Source organism: Athene noctua, chromosome 14 (genome assembly GCF_965140245.1).
Source record: "Athene noctua chromosome 14, bAthNoc1.hap1.1, whole genome shotgun sequence".
NCBI classification, from domain to species: Eukaryota; Metazoa; Chordata; class Aves; order Strigiformes; family Strigidae; genus Athene; species Athene noctua.
This window is the reverse complement of record NC_134050.1, coordinates 9772579-9796521: the sequence shown is the minus strand read 5'-3', so window position 1 is coordinate 9796521 and position 23943 is coordinate 9772579. Positions and strand designations below refer to the sequence as shown.

General features: G+C 41.0%; 1 protein-coding gene across 1 annotated transcript; it reads left to right on the top strand.

Annotated features, from left to right (window-relative positions):
• The first annotated feature begins 431 nt into the window (after nucleotides 1-431).
• FBXO3 (F-box protein 3) lies at nucleotides 432-19778 on the top strand. The gene is made up of 11 exons (XM_074918510.1): nucleotides 432-616; nucleotides 3757-3846; nucleotides 4942-5105; nucleotides 7582-7696; nucleotides 10262-10466; nucleotides 12053-12098; nucleotides 14322-14406; nucleotides 15239-15361; nucleotides 16348-16463; nucleotides 16840-17030; nucleotides 18662-19778. The coding sequence occupies exons 1-11, from the start codon at nucleotides 510-512 to the stop codon at nucleotides 18785-18787; spliced, it is 1368 nt and encodes a 455-aa protein (XP_074774611.1). The 5' UTR covers nucleotides 432-509; the 3' UTR covers nucleotides 18788-19778.
• Nucleotides 19779-23943: the final 4165 nt, after the last annotated feature.

Sequence of the window (23943 nt, the reverse complement as noted above, 5' to 3'; positions counted from 1 at the left end):
GCTCCAGCCCGCTGCCTGACCACGGGAGCGAGACGCGATCTGGGAGGCCTGAGGGTAAGGGGGCCCCTTGCCCAGGGTGGCAGGTGGCCACGGGCCGGCGGGGCCAGCGCTGGACCGGAGCAGAGGCCGCAGGCCCGGCGGCCCGCGCTCCCCGAGGTGTGGGGGCAGCTCTCCCGGCCCCGGGCCTCCCCCCTCATGGCCTCCGACCGACACAAGCGTCCCTATGGGGCACGCTGAACCGCCGCGACACCGCGGGGGCTCGCAGACGGCCGCCTGCCCCGGGACTCCGGCGAGGTCTGCGGACGGGCCGCGGCCTCCCCCCGCCTCCAGGGCCCGGCGCGGCCCCGCGGGAGGAGCGCTGAGGCGGGGTGCGGGGCCGCCGCGGCCGGCAGGGGGCGCTGCGGGCAGCCGCCGCCTCCCCCGCCCCGGCGGCTGACAAGGGACCGGCGCGAGCGAGGGGCGGGCGCGTCCCCGGCAGCGGGCGGCGGAGCCGCGGGACGTCTCGCAAGATGGCGGCGCCCCTGGACATGGAGCCGTCAGCCCTCAGCCTGGAGCTGCTGCCCACCGACCCGCTGCTGCTCATCCTCAGCTTCCTCGACTACCGGGATCTGATGAGGTACGGGTCGGGCCTGCGGCTCCGCCGGATCCGCGCTGCGGGGAGGAGGGAGGGCCGAGCCCGGCCGCGGCGGGGGGTGGGGGAGGCGCGGGAGGCAGCGCCGGGCCGCGGGGCGGGGCGGGCTGAGGGGGCAGGCGGAGGGCCCGGCGTGCGTTGCCGGGGGAGCCGGGCCGGGCGGCGGGCAGCGGCAGCAGGCGGCGGGCGAAGCCCGCGGGACGTGGGGGGAGGCGCGGCGGGGGGGCAGCCCCGGGAGCCGCCGGCAGCTCGGCGCTGCACAACTTTCCGGTGTTTCAGCGAGCAGGCTGCGGGGCGGCGGGCTGGGGAGGGCTGTTACCGGCACCGCAGGCGCAGCCCTCCCCGAGCGCTCGCCGCCCTGTAGCGACAGCGTTGGGGTTGTTCTGGAGGAGCTGGGGGGGGCACACATCTCCTAAATCACCCTTCCCTCCCAGAAATGGGGGACGTTCTTCGGGTTTTTTTTTTGGCTATTTTATTAAGGTAAAATGTTTTTCTCTCCCCCATTACATATTGGTTTTGTTTGTGACTAAATTACAATTTAGAGGTGAACCAATAACTGAATTTGTGAACTCAGTAACTCTCAGGAACTGTTGTGTATCTGTGGGCAAACAAAGAGCGGTCTTGTTGCCAGTAAATATATTCTGTTATGTGAATGAGCTGCTGTTTGAGGAAAACCAAACGAAATGAAATAGGACGGCTTTTTCAGGCAGAAAAAAACATGAATGAAAGTTGCAAGCTCCTCTTGGACGCTTTACTAGATGGCTGGAGAGTTATGAGTCACACAGTGAGGATGAGAGTATGGTTTTAGCTAACACCTTACCAGTGGAGTACGAGCGCTGACAGAGATTGAAATCGCGGTATTTAATCAAAGAGGGAGGAATCTGTATGAATATAATAGAATATTATGAAAACGGAGTTTATCTGGTTCTCCTTCGCCCCCTAAATACTAGTTAAGAAGGCTAAAGACATCAGGGAAAATTCTGTTACGGTATAAGCGTAAGCAGAAATGATAACAATTGTTACAAGTCCAGTAGGGATGATTTAGTAGTGGTGTAGTAAAGGTGCTACTTTTTTTTTGTTATGTATCTGACAAAATGAGACGGATTTTGCTGTGCAAAGATAATTAAGTACTGCGTAAGTTTCTTATTTATAAGGTCAGTAATGCAGTTTTGCATAACTGGTTGTTTGTAATTCTCAGAGTGTCAATTGAGGAAATGTCTAGCTTGCTTCCATTTGTTTTAGTGACATCTATATACTCTGACCATCGGAAACGCTACAGTTTTCCTGGTATTCCACAGGTTGGTTAGCCTGGTGGTGGCTCCTAAATAATGGAAAATCTGACAGGTGACCAAATATCTGTGTAATTAATGAGAATGGCTTTAATTGTATCTTTGATCGTGTATGAAGCCACATGTTCGTCTGATGCTACGGTGGTGTCTTTCCTACCAGAAATTGATAAACACCAGTATAGTAGATTTCTGCAAGGACTTTGACTTTGGGATATTTCTGTTCCACCACCTCCCTGAGGAAAAAAAAAAAAAAAAAATCCCCATGTCAGGAATGAAGTTCTTACATGGCCAAATGTCAGGGTTTGAAGGGAATGCGTTTATGTCTGTGTTGCGGGAGGGCATACAGGAAAATCACTTTGTTAAGGATGATTTTGAAATACTAACACAATTCTAGTTTAAATAACTTATAATGGATATTGGGGAGGGGAAAAAAAAAAAATGAACAGGTAAATATAAATAATTCTGTAGTCTCAGTGCAAGTTTTCACCAGCCCTGGACTTAGGCTGATTTTACTTATCAAAGACAAGATTGAGAGGCATCTTTATTTCAGTATGTAACTACGTCCATTTACACTGTTGGTCTCTTACTTACCAATTTCTGAACTACACAAAAAAAAAACCCAAAAGCAGTAACTGGAAGCTTGTTTGCTAACCTCATCTGGGGTATTTAGATGTTAATCACAGCCATTAAAACACACATTAACTGTTAGAAGAAGCTACCAGAGGAAGTGATGTGGCCACATCTAAATTGGTGGTATCTTGGGCAGTTTTTTTTAAAGGGTAACTGATAATTCAGCTCAAACACAGAAGAAGAAAGGTTTATTGTCTGGTGTTCAGGTTTGAGTGAAGCAATCGTTTCTTTTAAATTCTGTGAATCTTTGAATAACACAGTCATTCCCTGTATTACTGCTCTGCACGTTGCTGATATTTTGCTGCACGTTCTTATTCATATAAATACACTGAAGTGTCTTGCTGTTGATAGCAGTTATCCATTCCAGAAAGGCTTTATAACTGTAAAAGTAAATACGGGAGCAGACTGATGTCACCTCCATTGCTACTTTTAAAGAGCAAATTAAGAAGGCATCAGGAATATAGGTTAGTTTTTTCTGTCTCCTTGCATCAAGCCAGGATCAACTGAAATGATTTCTGAGGACAGTTTTAGACCTATATCCTAAAAGTTTTTTAATACTGCATTTGAAATAGTGCTGCATAGTGCAAGATATGATTCTTTTAACTTTCTAAGTAGCAGTGTTACTTGTAATTGAATGGCAAGAGCTTATATATGATCTTCATTAGAGTGAGCTTGTGGGACTTATTTCCAGGTCTGTTGTGCTTTGTATTTTTCCAGTGTCTGAAGTTTGTTATTTAAACAACTTAAAGTGGAAAGTAACCTTGTAATACTCAAACTGTATAGTTTCTGTAGCATACTGTTTGTATGGAAACTGGAAAAAATAAAATAGAGACTAACAATCCAAATGAGAAAGGGATTTAAATTATAATAACTAGCCTGTGCTACTGGAATGCTTACCGCTGGTGGAGTGGAGTCACGCTGGAATCTTTCAGACAGTGTTTACAGTGGTGACAGGATGACCTGCTTTACAAAATTACTTAATTGCTGACAGTTCTCCAAAGTGTGTAGAAAAGTAGTTCACTACTTACACAGCTGTAATGAAGGCTTTTAACCATTGTAAGCACAACTCCAAAAAGGACAACTAACTAACTTTCAAACTCTGCGTTTATTTCATGAGAATGCAATGTGTAATACACTGGTCAGTATCTATGCCTGTTGATTTTGCTACTCTTTTTGCAGTCAAATTTAATGATTTTATATTTATAGTTGCTGCTATTTAAGTCGAAGATTAAATCAGCTATCAAGCCATGATCCATTGTGGAAAAGACACTGCAAGAAGTACTGGCTTATTTCAGAGTAAGTGTGGTTGTTTTAAGCTTTTTTTCTGTGAAAATAAGGCTTGTGTTATAGTGCTGTCTGTTTATGTCAACATTGATTCTAGTAACTCTTAAGACTGAATAGGTATTCACCAGCTTCGAACCAATGAAAGGTTAGAGGTACCAAAAATATTAATTTCCAAAAAAACTTCATGAATGTACAAGTGTTAAAAAGTTTTTTGAATGGGTAGAGAAGAGGTGCCCTGCTAATACCTGGGCTGAAGGAGAAGCTGCAGCTTGACCTCATCAGATACCAGATGTTCTGTGGAGGAAGGTAATATTCTGAGTGCTGTAATTATCAGGGGTACAACTGGATGGTTGTGTCAAGGGCTGGAGAAATCTTAAAGGTGACATGAAGACTTCTCAACTGTGAAATTTTTATTTAGGTGTAGGAAGCTGTACTAAATCTTTTAGACTGAGCATGCTGATTGGAGCTTGAGGAGTTGGAATATATCCTAACACAAAATGCAAGGGTTGCTAGAGTGTGGAGGCAAGCATCCTTTGTCAGATGTTAGTCAGCACTTTTTTAGCAGTCCTTCTTCCCACAGCCTGCTGTTGTGCCTGTAAGGAGAACTGAATATGCAGTAATTCCTTAAGAAACTGACTTTCCAGATCAGTGCACAGAGTTCTCATTTAACTTTCTGGTTTGCTTCTTAATCTTTCTTATTGGGTGAATAAAGGAGTTTGTAACTAATGCAGTAGATAAAAAATGTGGGATTTTTTTTGGTTTGTTTTTCTTTTTCTGAAGACCTTCTCTATGTATATGTGGAATGTGATGTGAATTAGCTATTCAGCACTTCTAAGATTTAATAATAGAGAGCACTCTGTTTAAAGGAATACTATTTCTAAATTTTACCCTGATACTGAGTACCCAAACGTTTTCCAATTCTTTCCCAAGTTGCTGTTGAATGCATGCTGGAATTAATTGAGTTTATGTAGCTTCATGTGGCTCAAAGTCTTCCTGGCTTAATATTATGCATACTGTTTCTGCCAAATAACAAGTATTAACTTTTTGGGTTTAGAAGTCAAGCTTTTTAGGCTGGTATTTAAACTTATTTTCTTAATTTCCACTTAGAGAGGAAAAAAGTCAACGAAATCAGAGCTGGAAAGCCATCTTCATCAGTACGTACTCTGACCTAGGAAGATACATCCGATACTATGCTACATTGAAAAAAGCCTGGGATGACCTAGAGAAATACTTAGGACAGCGGTGTCCTCGGATGATTGGTTCTTTGAAAGGTACGGTGTGATACCCACGTTCTCTAGTAGGCTGGCTGATGTGACACCCTCTGTTATTAAGCTTCATACTGCTTCCATCCTAGGTGTGTACCTCAACTGCTAGAGTCCTGAAAGTCAAGTAGATGTGCTTTCCCTTCCCCTCCAGTAAATGAGTAAATCAAATCACATGCATAGTTTTTGCCCAGTTACTAATGATCCATAGATTCTCTGAAGATTTCCTTTCAGAGAAGACATTGAGATTATTTTTTTCTAGTGACCAGTATGCTGTCTTTATCTCTGAATAGTGAGGAAATGAGTACACTTTTGTCTTTGGTTGCTATGACTGATATTTTTGTTTATTATTTTTAGTTTAATAATCCTGTTACTTCAAGGATCTGGGACTTGCTGTGGTGATTTCATTTGTGAGATTTTTTTTAAGACCTAACTAAAACACTTTCACATAAAAACAGGCATTCTAAACTAAAGCCAAACAAAAAGGAAGTGTGTTTTTTTTCTCTTCTGTAGGTCTTACTGTGTTCCTCTAATGAAAGTAAATCAGTGGCTGAACAAAAATTCTGACTTACTTTTTTTCAAGATTCTCTTTTCAGATTGTTTGTGTTTTAATACTTTAAGTATTTCCAGCATTCAGGTTCATAAATCTTACAGAACAAGACATACAGCGAGTTTGGGCTTTTCTGGTATAGGGACAAAATAGCTTTTACATTTTCAACTGTACTTTAGTGTTCTGTATGAAATTGACTGTTAGACCAAGATGTTTGATTTAACATGCTATAGACAGGAATGCTATAGACAGTGATTACTACATAAGTCTTGCATGTTTCTTGGCTTGCTGGATAGTGCTGGATTTTGCTAAATATTTGTGAGTAACAGAACATGGTTAGAATTTAATACTTACTGTTTTCTTAAAAAAAAAAAAAAAGTTACTTCTGAGTGTTAGTGAAGGAATGTCTTTTTAGGAAAAGGCCGAAAGGGTTATGTGTAACTTGAACTCTTGTTGTAACACAGGCCACAGTACTTGATGTAGGTATCCGTGACTTGATTTCTGTAACTTTCATGCTGCTCTACTGAAAACTCAGACTTCGCTCAGGCATACAGAACCACTGAATTGTCCGTCAAGTATTTCCTCAATAAAATGGAAAGTATCTGTGTTGGAGGTGTTGAAATGAACAGATTTTACCACAGTTTTACTTTCAAAATCCTCCCAAGGAATTTGGTGCAATGAAGCTTTTCTTTGTCTACAGAAAGATAGAAATAAATGTAAAATTATCAATTTCCACACTTGAATAGTGACGGCAGGTTTAAGCAGCAGTTCTTCCATAATTTTTTAATACCGTTTGTGCAGTATCTTCTTTCAATGAATTGTTAAATTATGCCATATAAATGAAATGGATAATGAATATGAAAAGGGTTTAAAAAAAAAAAAAATCACCTGAAAATCTGTGATTGAAACAGACGACACAGGCCAGCCATTTGATCTTTGCTAAAAGTGAGGGGGTGGAAACCCTCTGAGGTGTGTGCGGAGGTGTAAGAGTAGTTACTCCACACCCCCTTCAGCTGATGATGATATGAAAATCCCCTTGTTACAACCCATTTATTGCATCAGATTCCAGGTGAATGGTGGCTGCAGCCAACATTTCTTTGTTATCGATTGGACTGGAAACTGAAAGAATGATAAAAGAGTAAAATCAATATTGCCTAAAAGTTTTAACTGGGACTTTGTCAGCTAATGACAATACTGTGGGGAAAAGGTTCATTTCACTTTATAAATCCTTTCTGCTCAAGTCAGACCTGTTGAGATTTTGCTGGGTGGAGATTGGTACTGTATTAAGTAATCAGTTAAAATTCCTTTTTAATTTATGTAGTATTCATTCTATGCCACCTAGCATAAAGTAAAATCACCAAATACTGACTGAGTCTGTGTTCATTTGATCAAAGCACTTACAGATTCCATGCTTTGTATCTGAAATACTTGATTTTTAGTGATTCTGGCCACTAGCATGAATTTAATGAGTGGAAGATTTTTGAGACCATCCTAGTAGACAGCCACGTCCCAAAGTTGAACTGAATTTATGTTGCTTTTGTATGTCTCTTAGTTTACTTTCCCTGAATTGTAAGTGGCAAAATACTTTGAAATATATATTCCTTTTGTGATAACTTAAAGAATCCATAATGCTAAAGTTTCTGGGGCTACTTAAAATTCTCTTTGACAGTTGAAAACATGCTGTTATGTCTAGAATGTAGCTATCTTTTGCCTTATTTCTAGCCATGCAGCTCAGATGAAATGATGTGAAATAAAATTTTAAAGGAGAGGTCTTAACACATCCTCTTAATTCACCTTTGTCAGGAACAGCATACTGGGCACTTGGGGGCAAAGTAGTGAAGCAGCATGAAATTTGAGTTTTGTAGGAGCAGCAGTTCTTGATTTTTTTCCCCCTCCAAAACTGCCACTTAATACTCTATTTCTTTTTGTACACAGAGAGTGTGCGAGAGGAAGATCTAGATGCTGTGGAAGCACAAATAGGTTGCAAACTCCCTGATGACTATCGATGTTCTTTTCGTATTCATAACGGACAGAAGCTAGTTGTTCCTGGGTAAGGAGCAAAAACTACATACCAAGTTATTAATTCCTTTTTGTATTTCTTGGATAGCTCATTTATTAAAAAGATAAAATGTCTGCTGAACAGGATAAATTAAGCATTTATATGTATTGTAACTGAGTGACCGCTTGAAGTGACACTTCTGGAATTGCCTGTCTTCTAGTTCCAGAAGTAATTGAAAACAGTGTAGATTTCTAATTACTCAAATTACTCTTATAACTTCAGTCCTTTTTCCTAGTGAGAACACCCCCCCCCCCTTTTTTTTTTGGTAATAACTAAAGCTTCCAACTGTTAGACTTTTAATCATAGCACTGCAAGTTGCTCCCCTGAAGTTTTGCTTTGTATTACATAAGGAAATTAGCCTCTTGCACTCTTCAGGCTTCATTATTTAATAACTCTTTTCTTTAAAATTGTTAGGGAATAACTTTCAAACCAGGTAGTCGTTTTAAGTAGAATCAAAATGTCAGTTCTGCAAATCAACTTTTCTCAGTAGAAGTTGTTACAATTTTTATGCAGTTTCAGCAATTAAGAACTTTTACATCAGGGTTAGAAGGCAAATGACAAACATGATTTCCTGTCTTCCAGCTATAGAAAAAGTTAGCAGGTCAGCACTTGATGAAGTGCTGCAAACATTAGAAAAAGATGAAGAGTGTCTGTAGGGGCAATGTGTTGATGTTGCTCTACCAAAACCTTCACCACACAGGAAAGAAGGTGCAGCTTTCTCCAATTCTGGTGTTGAATGTGCAGAAACAGTTTTATGCAACCATAAGGATGACTCCTAGTTCTGTTTCTTTTCCAGGAGAGACCTTTTTTTTTTTTTAAGAGAGGAGATAGGTGCCCTAGTTCTGCAGCTTGTGTGCTTCCTGCTCTTCCTACTACTTTTTCCCTCCCACGAAGCCTCCACTGGGATGATGTGCATGTGGAAGGGCTGAAGGAGCAGTCACGTGCCTTTGAGCTTGAACAGCTGCCGGTGGGCTGTGGTCCATTGCCATGCCCTCAAAGTGAAGGCCTGAGCCTTACAGGTTGACAAACCTTGTTGGTGGAGCACTGACTGGAGGATTAGTTAGGTCTGACATGTGGGACCCTGGAGCAAGAAAGGCTGCCTGCCATGCTGAGAGTGGAAGGTGTGGTCCTCCTGTTGGGGACAGGCTGCTTTCCTGTAGGAGAATAATACTGGAAAGGTCAGGCATAGGTAGTGGAGGTCTGTGCAGCAAGTTGTTGGCATGTTAGATCAAAAATGGAGGATATTTGGGACTAGTTCTTCGATGCTTCAGGTTTCTGCATTTGGATGTTAGCATTGTTTTTTAAACTGTAGAACCTGCTAATTCCAGGCAAGACTACATAAGGAAAAAGAGGAATGGAACCTGTTGCCCAAGAAGAGAGCAGCATATATCATGCTGACGTGTGGCAGCTTGCACCTGAGTCACTGCTTTCATAACACCAGTAAAAGCTTAGTATCTGCAAGAGTTTACATCCGAGAGTATCAGTGAAAGGCAGATTCGAAGGGAGTATGGGCAGGGAGGTGTACACTACAGGTTTATGTACTCCTCCTGTTGGTAAGCGCACTGCTGTAGTGTGTGCCCTTGTAATAGTTTAAATTGATTATGTGTTTATCATTCTTTTTTATTATTCTTCCATTGTTTTCCCCTTTATTACATTGAGTGTAAGTTGCTTGGGTTTTTTTATTTTCACCCTAGCTCTCATCTAGCCCAACATTCATATCAACATTGGCTTCAGCTTCCGATGCTACATTCCTAATCTGTTACGTATTTCAGATTAGTACTACTTTTTTCCAAAAGTATATATTCTTTCTTACCTATAGAGAGGCTTCTTTTACTGTGTTCAGTGTCACTTCATTACTGTCAAAAACAAACAAAAAATCCCATCCTTTGCAGTGATGCTTACAAAAAGCTAGAGGAAAAAATTAGAGATGGTTGATGCTCTTGCCGTGTCATGCTGATGATTGTCTCATTCTTTCCTTGCATGTCTGTTTACTTGTTTCTGTATGCCTTCGTTTTTATACTGAGATCATAATCTCTCTGACGCAATGGTTATTTTGCTTGTTTACTTCTCAGCCTTTTCTCTGAAGCGTGGCTCGCTGTAGTTTGGATCAATGACTGTTACTATAGCGGCTTGGTGTTCTAATTGAAAAATTGTGGATGCTTTGATAGTATTGAAATGAGCTTGCACAAAACTTGAGATATGGAACACTGGTTATTACTGTATTATGCTACTATAGGAAGCTGCATCAACTATGAAAGGCTTCTTTGAAGTACTTGCAGACATGAGGCGAATCATCAGCACAATTTAAAATGGTGTTTTGGGATGCAGAAAACATAGAAGGAAATGTTTATCTTAGAGCCATCAAGCCTCCACTTGTGAAGGTTGATGTTGCAAACTAATAACCTAGTTCAGCACCTGGATATTAGACTTAGACTTCATCTAAGTCTGATATGCATCTAGAGCATTAATGGCAGCAGTGCTCAGAAAAGCTTTAAAGCTGTCTTTGCCTTGTGAGTGGTATCGCCTGTTGATCTTCTCTTGTTGTTGTCTGTTAAGTTTGATGGGAAGCATGGCACTGTCGAACCACTACCGCTCCGAAGACTTGTTGGATATTGACACAGCGGCTGGCGGTTTTCAGCAGAGGCCGGGACTGAAGCAATGCCTTCCTCTTACCTTTTGCATTCATACTGGCCTGAGTCAATACATGGCCCTGGAGAGTGTGGAGGGACGAAATAAATACGAAATCTTCTATCAATGTCCAGTAAGGAAGATACGTTTATACTCGTGAATGTACTTTTCTAATGATTGATGGTGTCCCTTTGCATGTGATCAGATACCTGAAATATTTTACGTAGCAGAAAGTGAATACTTGGAGATCGTATTTGTTTGTTACTTGCCCCTGAGTTGCCATCAGGTTTTCATCAAAGCTCGTAAGTGGAATGGTTAGTAAGTGAAGGGAATTTACATAAAGTGACTAATGGCTATAGAAATTTCTATAGGTTCATTATGATGGACGACAGTCATCTTTATCAGAAGGTATTAATTTAATTTGTTAAAACTATGGCAGGTATGTCCCTGTTTCTGTAAGGAGGAAAAGCTTCTCCATTATGGAAGATCAGCATCTGTGTAGATCTCCTCCCCCAGATATGTTAAATGTAAACTTACAACACTAAATGATACCCCTTGGTTTGTAAGCAAAACTTACTCTCCAGTAAAAGAACAAATTGCTCTTAAACAGCTCCTTTATAGAATGTCATTATTTGAGTATTTTTCATATTTTTTATAGCTGGAGTATTTTTACATAGGCATATTGTTGCTAGTGAAGCTTAAGGATTATACCTAACAAGATTTTAGCCCTCTCTCTCCTTACACGTGCCCTGATGATTTCCCTGCTCCCCCCTGCCAAAAGAATAGCGGCTCGAGTAAAGATGTTTCTTGTAAAAAAGATTGGGATCGTCATCCTGTTCTGGAGTTCCTGGCTGTTTTCAAAGCATGTAGCAATGAGATTTCTAGGGAATGTCTTGATAATGGATCACTTGAAGGATGTTAAGATCTCCCTTTGTATTACGCTGAGTATTTAAACCTTCTGAATAATGCTCAGGAACTTGGAAGGTTACTCACTTCTACTTTGGTTCATCTGTGGACAGCCCTGCTTGTTTCAGGGGAGAACATGGTCTTACAGGAGCTGGGATTGTTTAGCCTGGAGAAGGGAAGGTTCAGAGGAATCTTATCATGTTTATAAATAGCTGATAGAAGGGCATAAAGAAGTCAGAGCTAGACTTTTCTCAGCAATGCCTGCCCAATGACAGAAGAGGCAATGGGCACCAACTGAAACACGGGAAACAATCTGGACATACACAAAAAATGTTTTTACTGGGAGTGTGGTTGAACACTGGAACAGACTACCCGGAGCGGTAGTCTTTGTCCTTGGAGGAATCAAAACCCAACCAGGGATGATCCTGAGCAATGTGTTCTAGCTGACCCTGCCTCAGGCAGAAGGACTAGACTGATCATCTCCAGAGGTCTCTTCCAACCTGAGCTGTTCTGCGCTTCTCTTCTAAGCCAATATTTTTGGGGACCTTGTTTCTTTAATGATGCATTAAATCTGATTGTATGTGCATGAGCCTTAGTGGAATGTTCATGCTGTGTATTCAGTGATCATGTGAGCACTCATGGGGACAGGCATGTGTTTGAATACCTGACGGGGAGTATAATGATGCATTAAGCAGCCAGGTTTTACATTTAGTGAATATAGGGGAAGTGTTTCCTATGTTATATTTCAGATATATTGAATTTTAACCTTGAAAGTCTCATGCTCTCCTTCTAATGAACTTCTTTCCCTTGTAGGACCAAATGGCTCGCAATCCATCTGCTATTGATATGTTCATTACAGGTAACACTTTAGATAAAATATTCTGCAAAATGTTTTAATTGCACTGTTTAGAAAATGCATGTCGGTGTGACTTGAACAAAGCAAGCATTCTAAATTTTCTGTGCTACTTGTAAGACAGTAACCCACTTTAAAACATCAGTGGTTACTTGAAATGAGATGTTTTCTCTATTACAGCTTGTCCTTCTGTGTGTCTGGTATACAAATCAAGTGTCCTAACCTGTCTAACAAGATGAGCAAAACCTTTAAGTTAGCCATCACAGAGGTGATATAAGCAGTTATTAAATACAACACCCAAGTGGACAGAAAGGTTTTTGTTGGTTTTTTTTTTCCCCCCAGTAGTTTTTGCAAACATGATAGAAGTTGAAAATATTTTGTATCCCTTAATGAAATCTAATCAACTATAACCATAGCTTGCAGAGGAAAACCTTTCTGGACTTTTTTATTTGCCTGATTGCTTTGTTCAAAGGATAAAGGAGGGAGGGGAAAACTATGTGATTGTTGTATAGTTATCTAGTAATCTGTTGTGATCATCTGTCTGACACATACATTGGCTGGAGTAGTGTTTTGATTATTTCTTTTTATTAATCCACTGGAATCTGGTAATTGTGGCTATGTCTAAATTAATTCCTTTCACTTGGTGGGAGAGCTGACATGTAATAAATGGCACCAAGATTAATATTAAAATTTAGCCTTGTACATTTCTTAAGATACATGTATTAATATTACAGTGAGAAACCACATTAGGCAATGCTATGCCATGCTAGTTTGAGTTGAAGGTAGTCAGACTCCTAGCCACACTAATTTTAGGAAACCTTTTTATGTACTGATTGATTCTATGAACTAATTTCAGTGTGAAGTAGTCAACCTCTCGTCTGTTTTACAAAGGTCTTATTGCAGAATGAATTGTGTGCTTTAGAACCATCACGGGAAAGATATAGCAAAAGCTCAGTTACTTGGTTCTCTCCACCTGCTCTGTAGCTAGTTGGTATTCCTGCTCAGGGTTGCTTCTTTTGTGGAACTGAGTCAATGGTGAGGCGATCTGACATCATATTTAAATGTATTCCACTTGGCTGAAAGGGTTAATCTTGGATTATCGCAGAGTGGAGGGAAGGTTTCAGATACAGCATTTATCTTGTCATTTTGAAGGTGGCAGTGTAAATTGGTCCACTTTCTCCATTTGGAGTTACTTTATACAAGGTTTGCATTTTGTGGATTAGTGGTAGAAAGGAAGATAATAACCTTGGAGTTCCTTAGACTTCCAAAAGATCAAAGGACAGTACACAGCGCTCGCTCTAAGGAAGCAGCAGTAAGTCCACTTAATCTAACAGGAGTGGTAGTACTTGATAACACGTCAGTGAAGGTGAGGATGATGTTTTCCTAGTATTTAGGCTTAAATCCAGTTTTATATCAGTAATATTGACAAATAGTTGAAGAACTCTGTACTTTTCTATTGAACTCTATAGTGCAATGCTTGGAAGATTTATGGCTGAGAAATTCTTTTATGGAGCGCTGGTATGTCTTGTATGAAACTCTCTTCTTTGAGAGTTAAATGTGACAGCTTGACTGTCTACTTAGAAATCAAGCTGTTCCTAAATAATGGCTGTAGGTGTATGAAAAGCTGTTCTCAGACAATAGCTCTAAGTATATAAAAATCCCAGATTCTTTGGAATGACACACATACAGCCTTAGTCTTCTGGGTTTGTAGCAGGAGCATGGAGTGTGTGTCTGTGACTTATCCCCAGTTTGAAGGAGAGGGAAATTCTACATATGGAAACTATTCATATGGAAACCTGGATCTCAAAACGCAGTCCATAAATCCACCAGCAGGCTTGCATGCCTCTTGTAGGTAGAACAGCTGGGAATAGCTATACAAATAGTATAGGCCACTATACTTGTTTTCTTTCCCAGTCACAGCAGGACAGTCATGAACAAGAAACCAGATGATGAGAGACACCAGCATTTGAAGACCATGATTAGAAAGTGAAATACTTAACTAAGAGATTCTTTGTTTGCTGTGTCAATAACTCTTAGTTCTTGGTTGGTTTCTCCAAATGGTCTTTGTTGGTAGAATGAACTGGAATATTGACTGACTCATATAAGTAAGTCTGAGAGTTTATTAAAAAATATTCAAAGCTTTAAACTGTCTCTTTGTCGTATTTATTGTAATGTGCTGAATGGTAAATTTGCCTGTCCTTATGAATAATTTTCTTCTTTGGCATCTAGGTACATCTTACTTGGAATGGTTTACATCCTATGTAAACAAAGTTGTTACTGGTGGTTATCCTATCATCAGAGACCAGATTTTCAGGTATTGTGTCTGGGATTTATAACCTCACTGCAAGGCTTTAATACTTCTTTTAGAATGCTGACCCCTTTCCAAGTAGTTATGGGTATCTGATACAAAAACTGCTGGTGGAGAGGAGAAAGCTTGTGAAACTTACTGAAGATAAAGCTGTAAAACAGAATGCTTAAAGAAACTTCTTTTTTTAAAACAGAAGATTCAGAGTTTGTAACTTTGCATTAATGGGACCAGAATTTTGCTTTATAACTGATGTGAAGTTTAGCTAACGGCATAACATTTATTCTGCTTGCCATGAGTGTGCTGCTGCTGCAGGACTGTTTTGAGTTATTAAAAAAGAAATTTTTTTCAGTGAACTGGTTTCCCAAATAAATAGTACTTGTTCGGATGTTTAAATCTTCATGCACTTTTAATTTCTTCTAAATATAAGTCATAACCTTAATTTTGTAAAACTGGGATGCTATACAACCAAGTTCCTGATCTGTAAATTAATTTGCTCTAGGAGTTCCTAGTTTGTGTTTTTTAAACAGCATAATGACACATCCTAATTAAACAAGTGGGTCTTCATTGACTTTGGATCACATGATACATCTAGCTTAATACAAACATTAACGGAGGTAGAAAGAGATCCACAGCTCTGTGAGTTTAGGTGATGGGGAAGCACACATCCTGAAGACACGGCATACCTACATCCTTAATTTCATTGCCAAATGAAGTTAAGAATTAGTTTTAACCTAGCACCATAGTGTTCTTATTAGTAATTAACTAATCACTTTACATCTTTAGTTTTCTCTGCTGACTGTACAGTTATTTGTAGAGTTAAATGTTTTCCTTTCTGTAGGTATGTGCATGATAAAGAATGTGTTGCTACCACAGGAGATATCACTGTTTCTGTGTCCACATCTTTTCTACCTGAGCTCAGTTCTGTACATCCACCGCATTATTTCTTCACTTACAGAATCAGGTAAAAATAACAACTGAATTAAGTCTTGTAACACAGGAAGGACCTATGTAATGTCCAAAACACCCGTTGTTGCAAATTTATGCACAGCACTCAAAAACATCCTAAAATGAATGGGATGTACACAACATGCTGTACTTTATAATTTAAAAAATACTTTGGTAATGGGTAAAGTACAGTGATGGGTGGGGGAAAGAAGTTACAGGTAGCTCTTCTGATTTAGAAAGGAGTAAATAATAATAGATAGTGAAGCAGAGGCAGGGAGGTGGAGCCCGATAACTGATTCTGTATACTTTAGGGGGGTTTTTTGCTGTTGTGGTTTAAACCTGACCAACACCACACAGCTGCTCGCTCACCCATCCCCATCCAGGGGAATGGGGAAGTGAATTGGAGGGTAAGGAGACTTGTAGATTGAGATAAAAACAATAATTGTAATAAAATAAAAAAAAATAATAGTAATAATAGAAAATACAAACGAGTAATACATAATGTGACTGCTCACCACCCGCTGACTGATGCCCAGCCTGTTCCCAGCCAGTGGTCCCAGAGAATCCTGAAACCACAATCCCGGAAGCTGGAGTGAGCTTCCTGATCAACCCTCCTCTATATACTGAGCATGACGTTACATCATCTGGAATATTCCACTGGCCACTTTGGGTCCCTTGCTCTGGCTGTGCTCCCTTCCCAGCTTCTTGTGTACCTGTGCAGTAGCAGGACACGGGAAGTTAAAAAGTTCTCGATTTCTTAGCAACAGGTAAAAACGACAGTGCGTTATCAACATTCTTCTCATATCAAATCCCATACTGAATCCAAACCACAGCACTATTCTAGCTACTAAGAAGGGGAAAAAAAAAGAAATTAGCTCTGTCTTAGCCAAAACCAGGACGTTTGCCCAGTCTATTTTGAGAGAGATCCCAAGGACACTAAAGCATTTCTTGAAATATATGAAAGTAGTTACATAATGATGAAGTATGCTGTCTGCCTCCTAGAATTGAAATGTCCAAAGATGCTCTTCCCGAGAAGGCTTGTCAGCTGGACAGTCGATACTGGAAAATAACAAATGCCAAAGGTGCTGTAGAAGAAGTTCAGGGTCCTGGAGTAGTTGGTAAGTAAAAGATGGCCTTTACAAACTCAATAGAGTGGTTTTGTATTTAATGTACATGTTAGGAAAGTTGTTAGTAGCTGTTTCTCAGGGTGATGGGATAGTAGTTGTATGGTTTGTATCAAAATCATTTTGTTGCTTGAAAGAAAGGGATGTGTATCCATCTATTTTGTCTTTAAAGTTCTTTTTGCAAGGGTTGTCTGAACATCTTCATAATTAAACACTCAGGTTTAACACCAGTAGTTGCTGAGAATCATTTATGCATCCACTGAAATATAAAATGATCTGAGTACGTTATGGAGTGCAAGTGCTTCAGCAAACTGCTGAATTGTAGTTCTACTTCAGTTCTTACTCTTGTGACCTCTTATTTTACCAACAGGGGAGTTTCCAATCATCAGTCCAGGGAGAGTCTATGAATATACCAGCTGCACTACGTTTTCCACAACATCTGGATATATGGAGGGGTATTACACCTTCCATTGCCTTTACTACAAGGACAAATTCTTTAATGTCACAATTCCCAGATTTCATATGGTGTGTCCAACATTCAAGGTGTCCACGGCACGAATGGTAAGCGGAGATGCAGTTGTGCTTATCTGAGGGTTTTTTTCCCTGACCTCCTGTTTTCTGAGAACACTTGGATTAATTTTCATAGGACAGTGTAACTCTATTGAAACTTCAATGTCATGTCATTTTTCAGTTTTGAATCTTTTCTTGAAAATTGCTTTTTCAGAATAATTTCTTAAAAAAAATTATCTAAAAGTATCAGTCTTTATGAATTCTTTTCAGCTTCTGGAATGTTTATCAATAAGAAAACACTTCTGGTGCAAAAATTAGAGTACTGAACAGTGTTCATATTGATAATTTCATACAAAACATACACCAATTAAGACTCAGTCCAGCAACTGTAATAACCTTCGTAGGCAGTTTGTACATTGGTAAAGCCATGTATCCTCACTGCTTTGACATGTCTTGCTTCCAGTTTAATACAAGACCCTCGGCCCCAGCTTTCATAGGACACTACATGGCTTCAGGTCTTCCTCCAAGCCTTCACCTCTGGTATCAGGGTCAAACCTAGTTTTATCAGTCAGACCAGGGGCCTGTGAGGTCTCGACAGAGGTAAAATGGGACCATTTTGTTATCCTGTGTTTGAACACAACTGCCTCTCAGGATGCACAGAAATACGTACATGTGTGTGTATGTCTGTCTGTCCAGGGCATATTTCAGAGTTCTTTGTACCTAGAAGCATGACGCTGTTTGCATTTCATAGTTTTAAATATTCTGCCTTGGTATGACCACACTCATCTGTTTTAGCCATAATAGTGTATCTACTTTTTTCAGCAAGAAAAGGTTCAGTTAATGACAATTTAAAAATTACAGCGGTCTGTATGATGTTCATTAGCTCTCACTGAAAGTGCATTTCATAAAGTCACTTAATGACTTTGCGAATCTGCTTTAGCTTGCTCTTAATTGTAAGGTAGTTTTAGTTCTGACATTGCAGGTTAACTGTATAATTTCTCCCTTTGCTTTGGCATGTTTAGGGAAGAATGCTTTATTTTATCATTAGCATAGCCCTCATTTAGTGACCGTTTCAGCCAGAATGTGGAAGTCTTTGTGCAAGCACTGAGTCTTTCCCCGGGGGTAGACATCTACTTGCACACTTTCTCAGGTTTTTCAGGGATTTGAGACCCTTGTTACCAGTATCTCCCACAGGAAGTGCCAGCAGATGTCGTGCTTCTAACAGAAAATGGCATCTCTTAACTCTTGCTCACATTTGTGGAAGTTGTAACTTCATTCAGTTGACTGTAAAAATAATTTTTCTCTTTTGCTCTACCTCTATTTTAAGGGTAGTAATGACCCTTTGTTTTTAAACTACTTCTAGTAAAAGACAGCGTCAGCTGCCAAGGCAACTGGTACAGCCGAGATACTGAATTGTGGCTTTGCATAATTATACATATCAAATAAAGAAGGCTAATGGATATTTACTGAGTTAAAGGTCAAGCAGTTTGGCAAAATGATCTCTAATGCAAATTAAACTTTGTAATTGTAAGGAGCTGGTTTTAGGATGTAGAATATAATGTCTGCTTCAGGGGATTGATGTGATAATGCAGACTTCAGATTTTTCTAGGTAATTGGCAGTGCTTTCTTATAACTAGCTGGAATGAGATATTTTAATTAAATACGGATGTGTTTTGTATTAGGAAACAAATCATAACGAATATGCAGTGGATGAAGATGAAGATTCCACAGACACTGATGAATATGAAGATCGACGTAGAGTGTTGGACATTCCTGCGCCTTCTAGACGCTGCCCACGTCATACCTGATGGGATTTTTTTTTTCAAAACAAAACAAACTCTTTTCAGAAGCTGAACTCTTTGGGGCTAGTGCATAAGAATATTTCTGACTATTGTAAAATGAACTTTCTGTTGCACATCAGGGCAACTAGCATGAATGTTGGTGCCAGTTCTAATATTCATCAGAGTATAACTTCTTTTTCTCCTGGTTTGGAAGTGGGGAGGGGGCTTGGGGGGGCAGGGGGAGGGAGGGAGAGGAAGAGAAAGGTGTTTGGGCTTTGTTCACTTTTTTCTGAAGTACAAAACAGCTTGATAGTTTGAGGTAATCATATCTTACATTTTTAAACTATTGCCTATTTATGATCATATTGCAAATATGGTGTGGGGATTTGTTTTTATACAAGCATTTAAAATTAGCAATAGACAAGATGGCAAAAAAAGGTGTATAGTATTGTCCTTTCTCATGAGTTTCTACTCTTGATAATCCCTGCTAAGAATTAAACTTGCAGTCTGGTCTGTGTATCTCTTGGGTCAGATCAGGTGCTCTTATGCTCTTTTTTTTTAAATTAACGTAGAAGTACTAGAAAATTCTGGTTTTCAGCTGCATAAATTAGGAATGAAACTGGCCTTATTTTTGACAATCTGTCTTTCATCTTAATTTTATGCTAAGTGACTCTGATTGGAATGTAATGTACATGCATAATCTACGACTCAGTAACCAAGAAATTCCTCAATGACTACAAAGTATGAATTTGTAAATATGTTTTGAGGTTTTTTTCATTATATGATGTTTGCTGTTCAGAATTTGTCATAGATGACAAATTTACGTTGAAGTATCATGTTTCCCCAAATCCTCTATGGATTTTTGTAACTATGCCTGAATAAAAAAAGAGAAGAAAAAAAAAGGAGCCTGACAGAACACCAGATGACTAGCAACTTTATATTTAAAGAAGTATCTGCTTTATCACTTTTATTTTGTTTTGATTGTCATTAATAAACAACTGCCTCCTTTGCTCTGAAATGCAACATGGGACTGTTCTTGCCAAGATTTGACCAATAATTGTGTGACTAGCATCGCTGTAGTCAGTTCTTCTCTGACATCCAGAATTAGTAACTTCTCAGAGGAAAACCTGTATATTGTGGTTCCACCTGATTGTTTCTATTATTGACTAGTTACTGCTCATACAGAAAGCCTGGGGTTTGGTTTGGTTTGGGATTGGTTTTACAAGTCATAGTACTAGATTCTAAATGTGCTCATCTTTCTCTAGTGCCATGCAGCATTTGGATCTTCCATGGTACAAGGTAGGAAAACAAATATTGAGTATAACCCCTATGAAACATCTAGAAAAGCAAAAATCTTTGTGTTGACTCTCACAGAAGTCTGAACAGCAATGTGGATTGCTGGAGTGCTTTAAAGATGTTTCCCTTGAGGATTCCTCAGTATTAACTGTGAGGGGAAAATGTGATGTTTGCGGTGTAATGCTTTTTCTTCACAGAAATGTCATCATCTCTTAAAAGGATTTAATGGAACAAGAACTTACTCTGCTGCTGTTGTGTGTTTTTAAGGACAGTTAATTCTTTATGATTGGAGCCTTGTTTAGTACTTCACCAGGGTCTGTATGTTCTAGTTACCAGCTGAAGGCTCTACAGAAACACTCCCAACTCTTGGTGATTTTACTCTTCTCAGGGAGTGTTTCTCCCTTGGGAGTTAAAGAAGAACAGTGGTTATTTCTTGCTGTAAAAGAAGCCAAGATACATGACGGTGCTGTTCTGTCAGCTCCTGAGCAGTGGGGTGTGAGGGGTTAAGGGCTCTGAGCCGAGCAGGGCTGGTGGCCGCAACCCTGCCAGCCGCAACCCTGCATGAATTGTCAGTGTGAGGTTAATGGTTGGACTGCATGATCTTCAAGGTCTTTTCCAACCAAAATGATTCTGTGAGGAGGTAATGGGGCAGAAGGACCAGCGTGTTGCTGTTACTGTACGAACTGTGTGTGTGTGTTTGTATCGGGAGAAAGGTTATCCCATTGCTTCAGGCAACTATTTTAGCCCATGACACGGCTGCCTAAAGCTACCAGATGCAGTGTCGCTGCAAGCACTGTGCCTCTTGATTATGTGCATTTGAAGTAGGGCTTAGGCCAGTGGTTTTCCTCACCCCACCCAAGCCTCTGAAGTTTATGCCAAATCAGTATGAAAAGCGAAGCAGCCGAGACCGTTGAAGAAAACAAGGAGTGTGTTATGTTTGCCAGCACTGCCGGGCTGTCGAAATCTTCACTGAGAAAGTGGGAGAGAATTGCCCGTTCAGGTCCTGCTTCAGAAGGCAGCGCGTCACCAGCGCTCTGCCTCAGCAAGCAGGTGTTGGGTAGGTGTCCTGGTAACTGCGGTGGTTCTCCTTGGTGCAGCACGCACGCGCAGAGCATAACCTACAGCCTATATATTATATATGTCCTTCCCTTTGGCCACCGTGTTTCAGGTTCAGCCCGCAGTTCCAGCAGCTGCTCCTGATGCAGATCCTGCCTGATAGTGATGCTTGGTTAGGACTTCTGTCAAGGTGAAGTAAGCTTCGTTGAACATCTATGAACTCAGCATATGGTTAAAAACTTAGCACATCCGATGCAAAAATGTAACTAATCTAGGGGTTGTTTTTGTCTGTGGAAAAGGCCCGCGCTGACAGTCTCTTTATAATTGCACCGTAGGACTCCTTCAGTGCTTATTGTGGTGTTTTGCTGACTGGATGGTTTAATGGAGAGGAGCTTTGGCTACCGTTTCCTTGCTGTGACTGCATCACACAAGAGAAACAAGTGGTGTGCCAGTCGGGGAGGGGGGGGGGGGGCGGGGGAAGGATGTTACTGTGCAAGTCATTCCAGTGCTGTTTGGTTGTTTTTTTTTTCTTTTCTGTCATTGTTCACAGTGACTTCTGACCATCTATGTTAGGAAGAATATCAGGTGCATAATTCAGGCTAAATTGGAAGTACCATTTTTCTGTGAAGATACAGACAAATGTATCCTCTGTAGGAGGAACTGTTCCCAGTTCCTCATACAGATTTCAGGAAGTGAAAACAGGCAAATGTTCAGCCATGGCTGAAGTTAAGTTCCTTGCTCCCTGTTCCTCATCGCAAAATTTTCTAAATGAATTAATAAATTAAGGATTTTTTTAAAAATATCAAGTTTTAATTGAGTGGATTCTCATTTAATAAGTTGCACACAATAGCATGCAAGCATCTCGCTCTTACATCCATTTGCTTTTATTTATGACTTAAACAGGTAAAAAAAGACATAAGATCATATGCTGAGCTGACTGATAATCATCTTAACTACTGTAAAGCACCAACAGAATCTGATTTAAGTTCTGAGTGGTTTAGGGTTTCCTTTAGGTTTAATGAATGAATTGGCTGTTGTGCTGTGTGTAACAGAGTATACTGGATTTATTTTTGTTAAATACAACTGGTAGACACAGGTGTGTCATAATTGTACTCGTCAGTGTTCATTTTTTTTTTTTTTCTAAATAGCATTGACCTAAATGTCTCAATATAACAAAACTCACTTTTGGTGTCCTCAGCTACCTCTGTTGTTTTCCTTTTGATGTTTTTCTAGGTTGTGAATGTTTAGAACTATATCACTCCCGTGAGACCCCCCTGCAGTGCTGTGTCCAGCTCTGGGGCCCCCAATGTCAGAAGGACACGGACCTGCCTGAGTGGGGCCAGAGGAGGCCATGAAAATGATTGGAGGCTGGAGCCTCTCCCCTGTGAGGACAGACTGAGAGAGGTGGGGGGGTTCAGCTGGAGAAGAGAAGGCTCTGGGGAGACCTTAGAGAGGCCTCCCAGGGCTGAAAGGGGCTACAGGAAAGGGGGGAGGGACTCTTGATCAGGGAGCATAGGGATAGGATGAAGGGTAACAGTTTTAAACTGACAACAGATTTAGATGAGATCTAAGGAAGAAATTCCTTAGAGGGTGGTGAGGCCCTGGCACAGGTTGCCCAGAGAAGCTGTGGCTGCCCCCTCCCTGGAAGGGTTCAAGGCCAGGTTGGACGGGGCTTTGGGCAACCTGGGCTAGTGGAGGGTGTCCTGACCTGGGGCAGGGGGATGGAACTAGATTTAAGATCCTTTCCAACCCCAACCATTCTATGATTTCAGCTACGTCTGGAGGAAACTGCCATTCCTGGTTGTTTCCCTTTCTGTGTTATAAAACTCTTCCTAATTTTTCTTAGTTCTATCTATAAATTCATACCATTTATTTAACCACAACTGTGGAGGCATGACAGGCATGGCCACACCATGCTTTAAGAAGAAAGTGTTTGAGGGTGATGAGTGTTCTACTGCAGTCCAGCTAATCCCCTTTTCTTACCCCATCTCTCAGTCCACCCAAGAAGCTGGTGGTGGCTCTGGGGCCTCCTCTAACTACCTTTTGAAATCTGTTGGGCACAAAGGGCAGGTTTAGCTGTTGGGATAGAAATTAAGCATAGGAACAGCTACAGTTAATGAAGGGTGGGTAGAACCTCTCCCTTCATCCATCAGACAAGCCCCATAAAAAAATCAGTATTATAGAATCCCAGGTTGGAAGGGACCTCAGGGATCATCTGGTCCAACCTTCCTGGCAAAAGCCTGGTCTAGACAAGGTGGCCCAGCCCCTGTCCAGCTGAATCTTAAAAGTGTCCAACATTGTGGAATCCACCACTCCCCTGGGGAAATCATTCCAGTGGCTGATTGTTCTCACTGTGAAAAATTTTCCTTTTGTGTCCAGTCAGAATCTCCCCAGGAGTAACTTGTACCCATTACCCCTCATCACTTCCACGTGACTCCTTGTCAAGAGGGAGTCTCCGTCTTCCTTGTAGCCACCCTTTAAATACTGGAACATGGTGATAAGGTCTCCCCTAAGCCTTCTCAAGGCTGAACAAACCCAGTTCTCTCAGCCTTCCCTCACTGGGTTGCCCAGTCCCCTGCCCATCCCTGTGGCCCTCCTCCAGGCCCTCTCCAGCTGACCACGTCTTTTTTTGTATAGTGGGGACCAAAACTGGATGCAGTATTCCAGGTGTGACCTGACGACCGCTGAGCCATGGCATGATGGCTCCTTTATCTCTGCTGGGGATGCCCTTGGTGCTGCAGCCCCGCGCCCCTTGGCTCTCCTTGCCGCAGCAGCTTTCTGCTCACTCATGTTCACAGAATCCCAGAATCATCTCGGTTGGAAAAGACCTT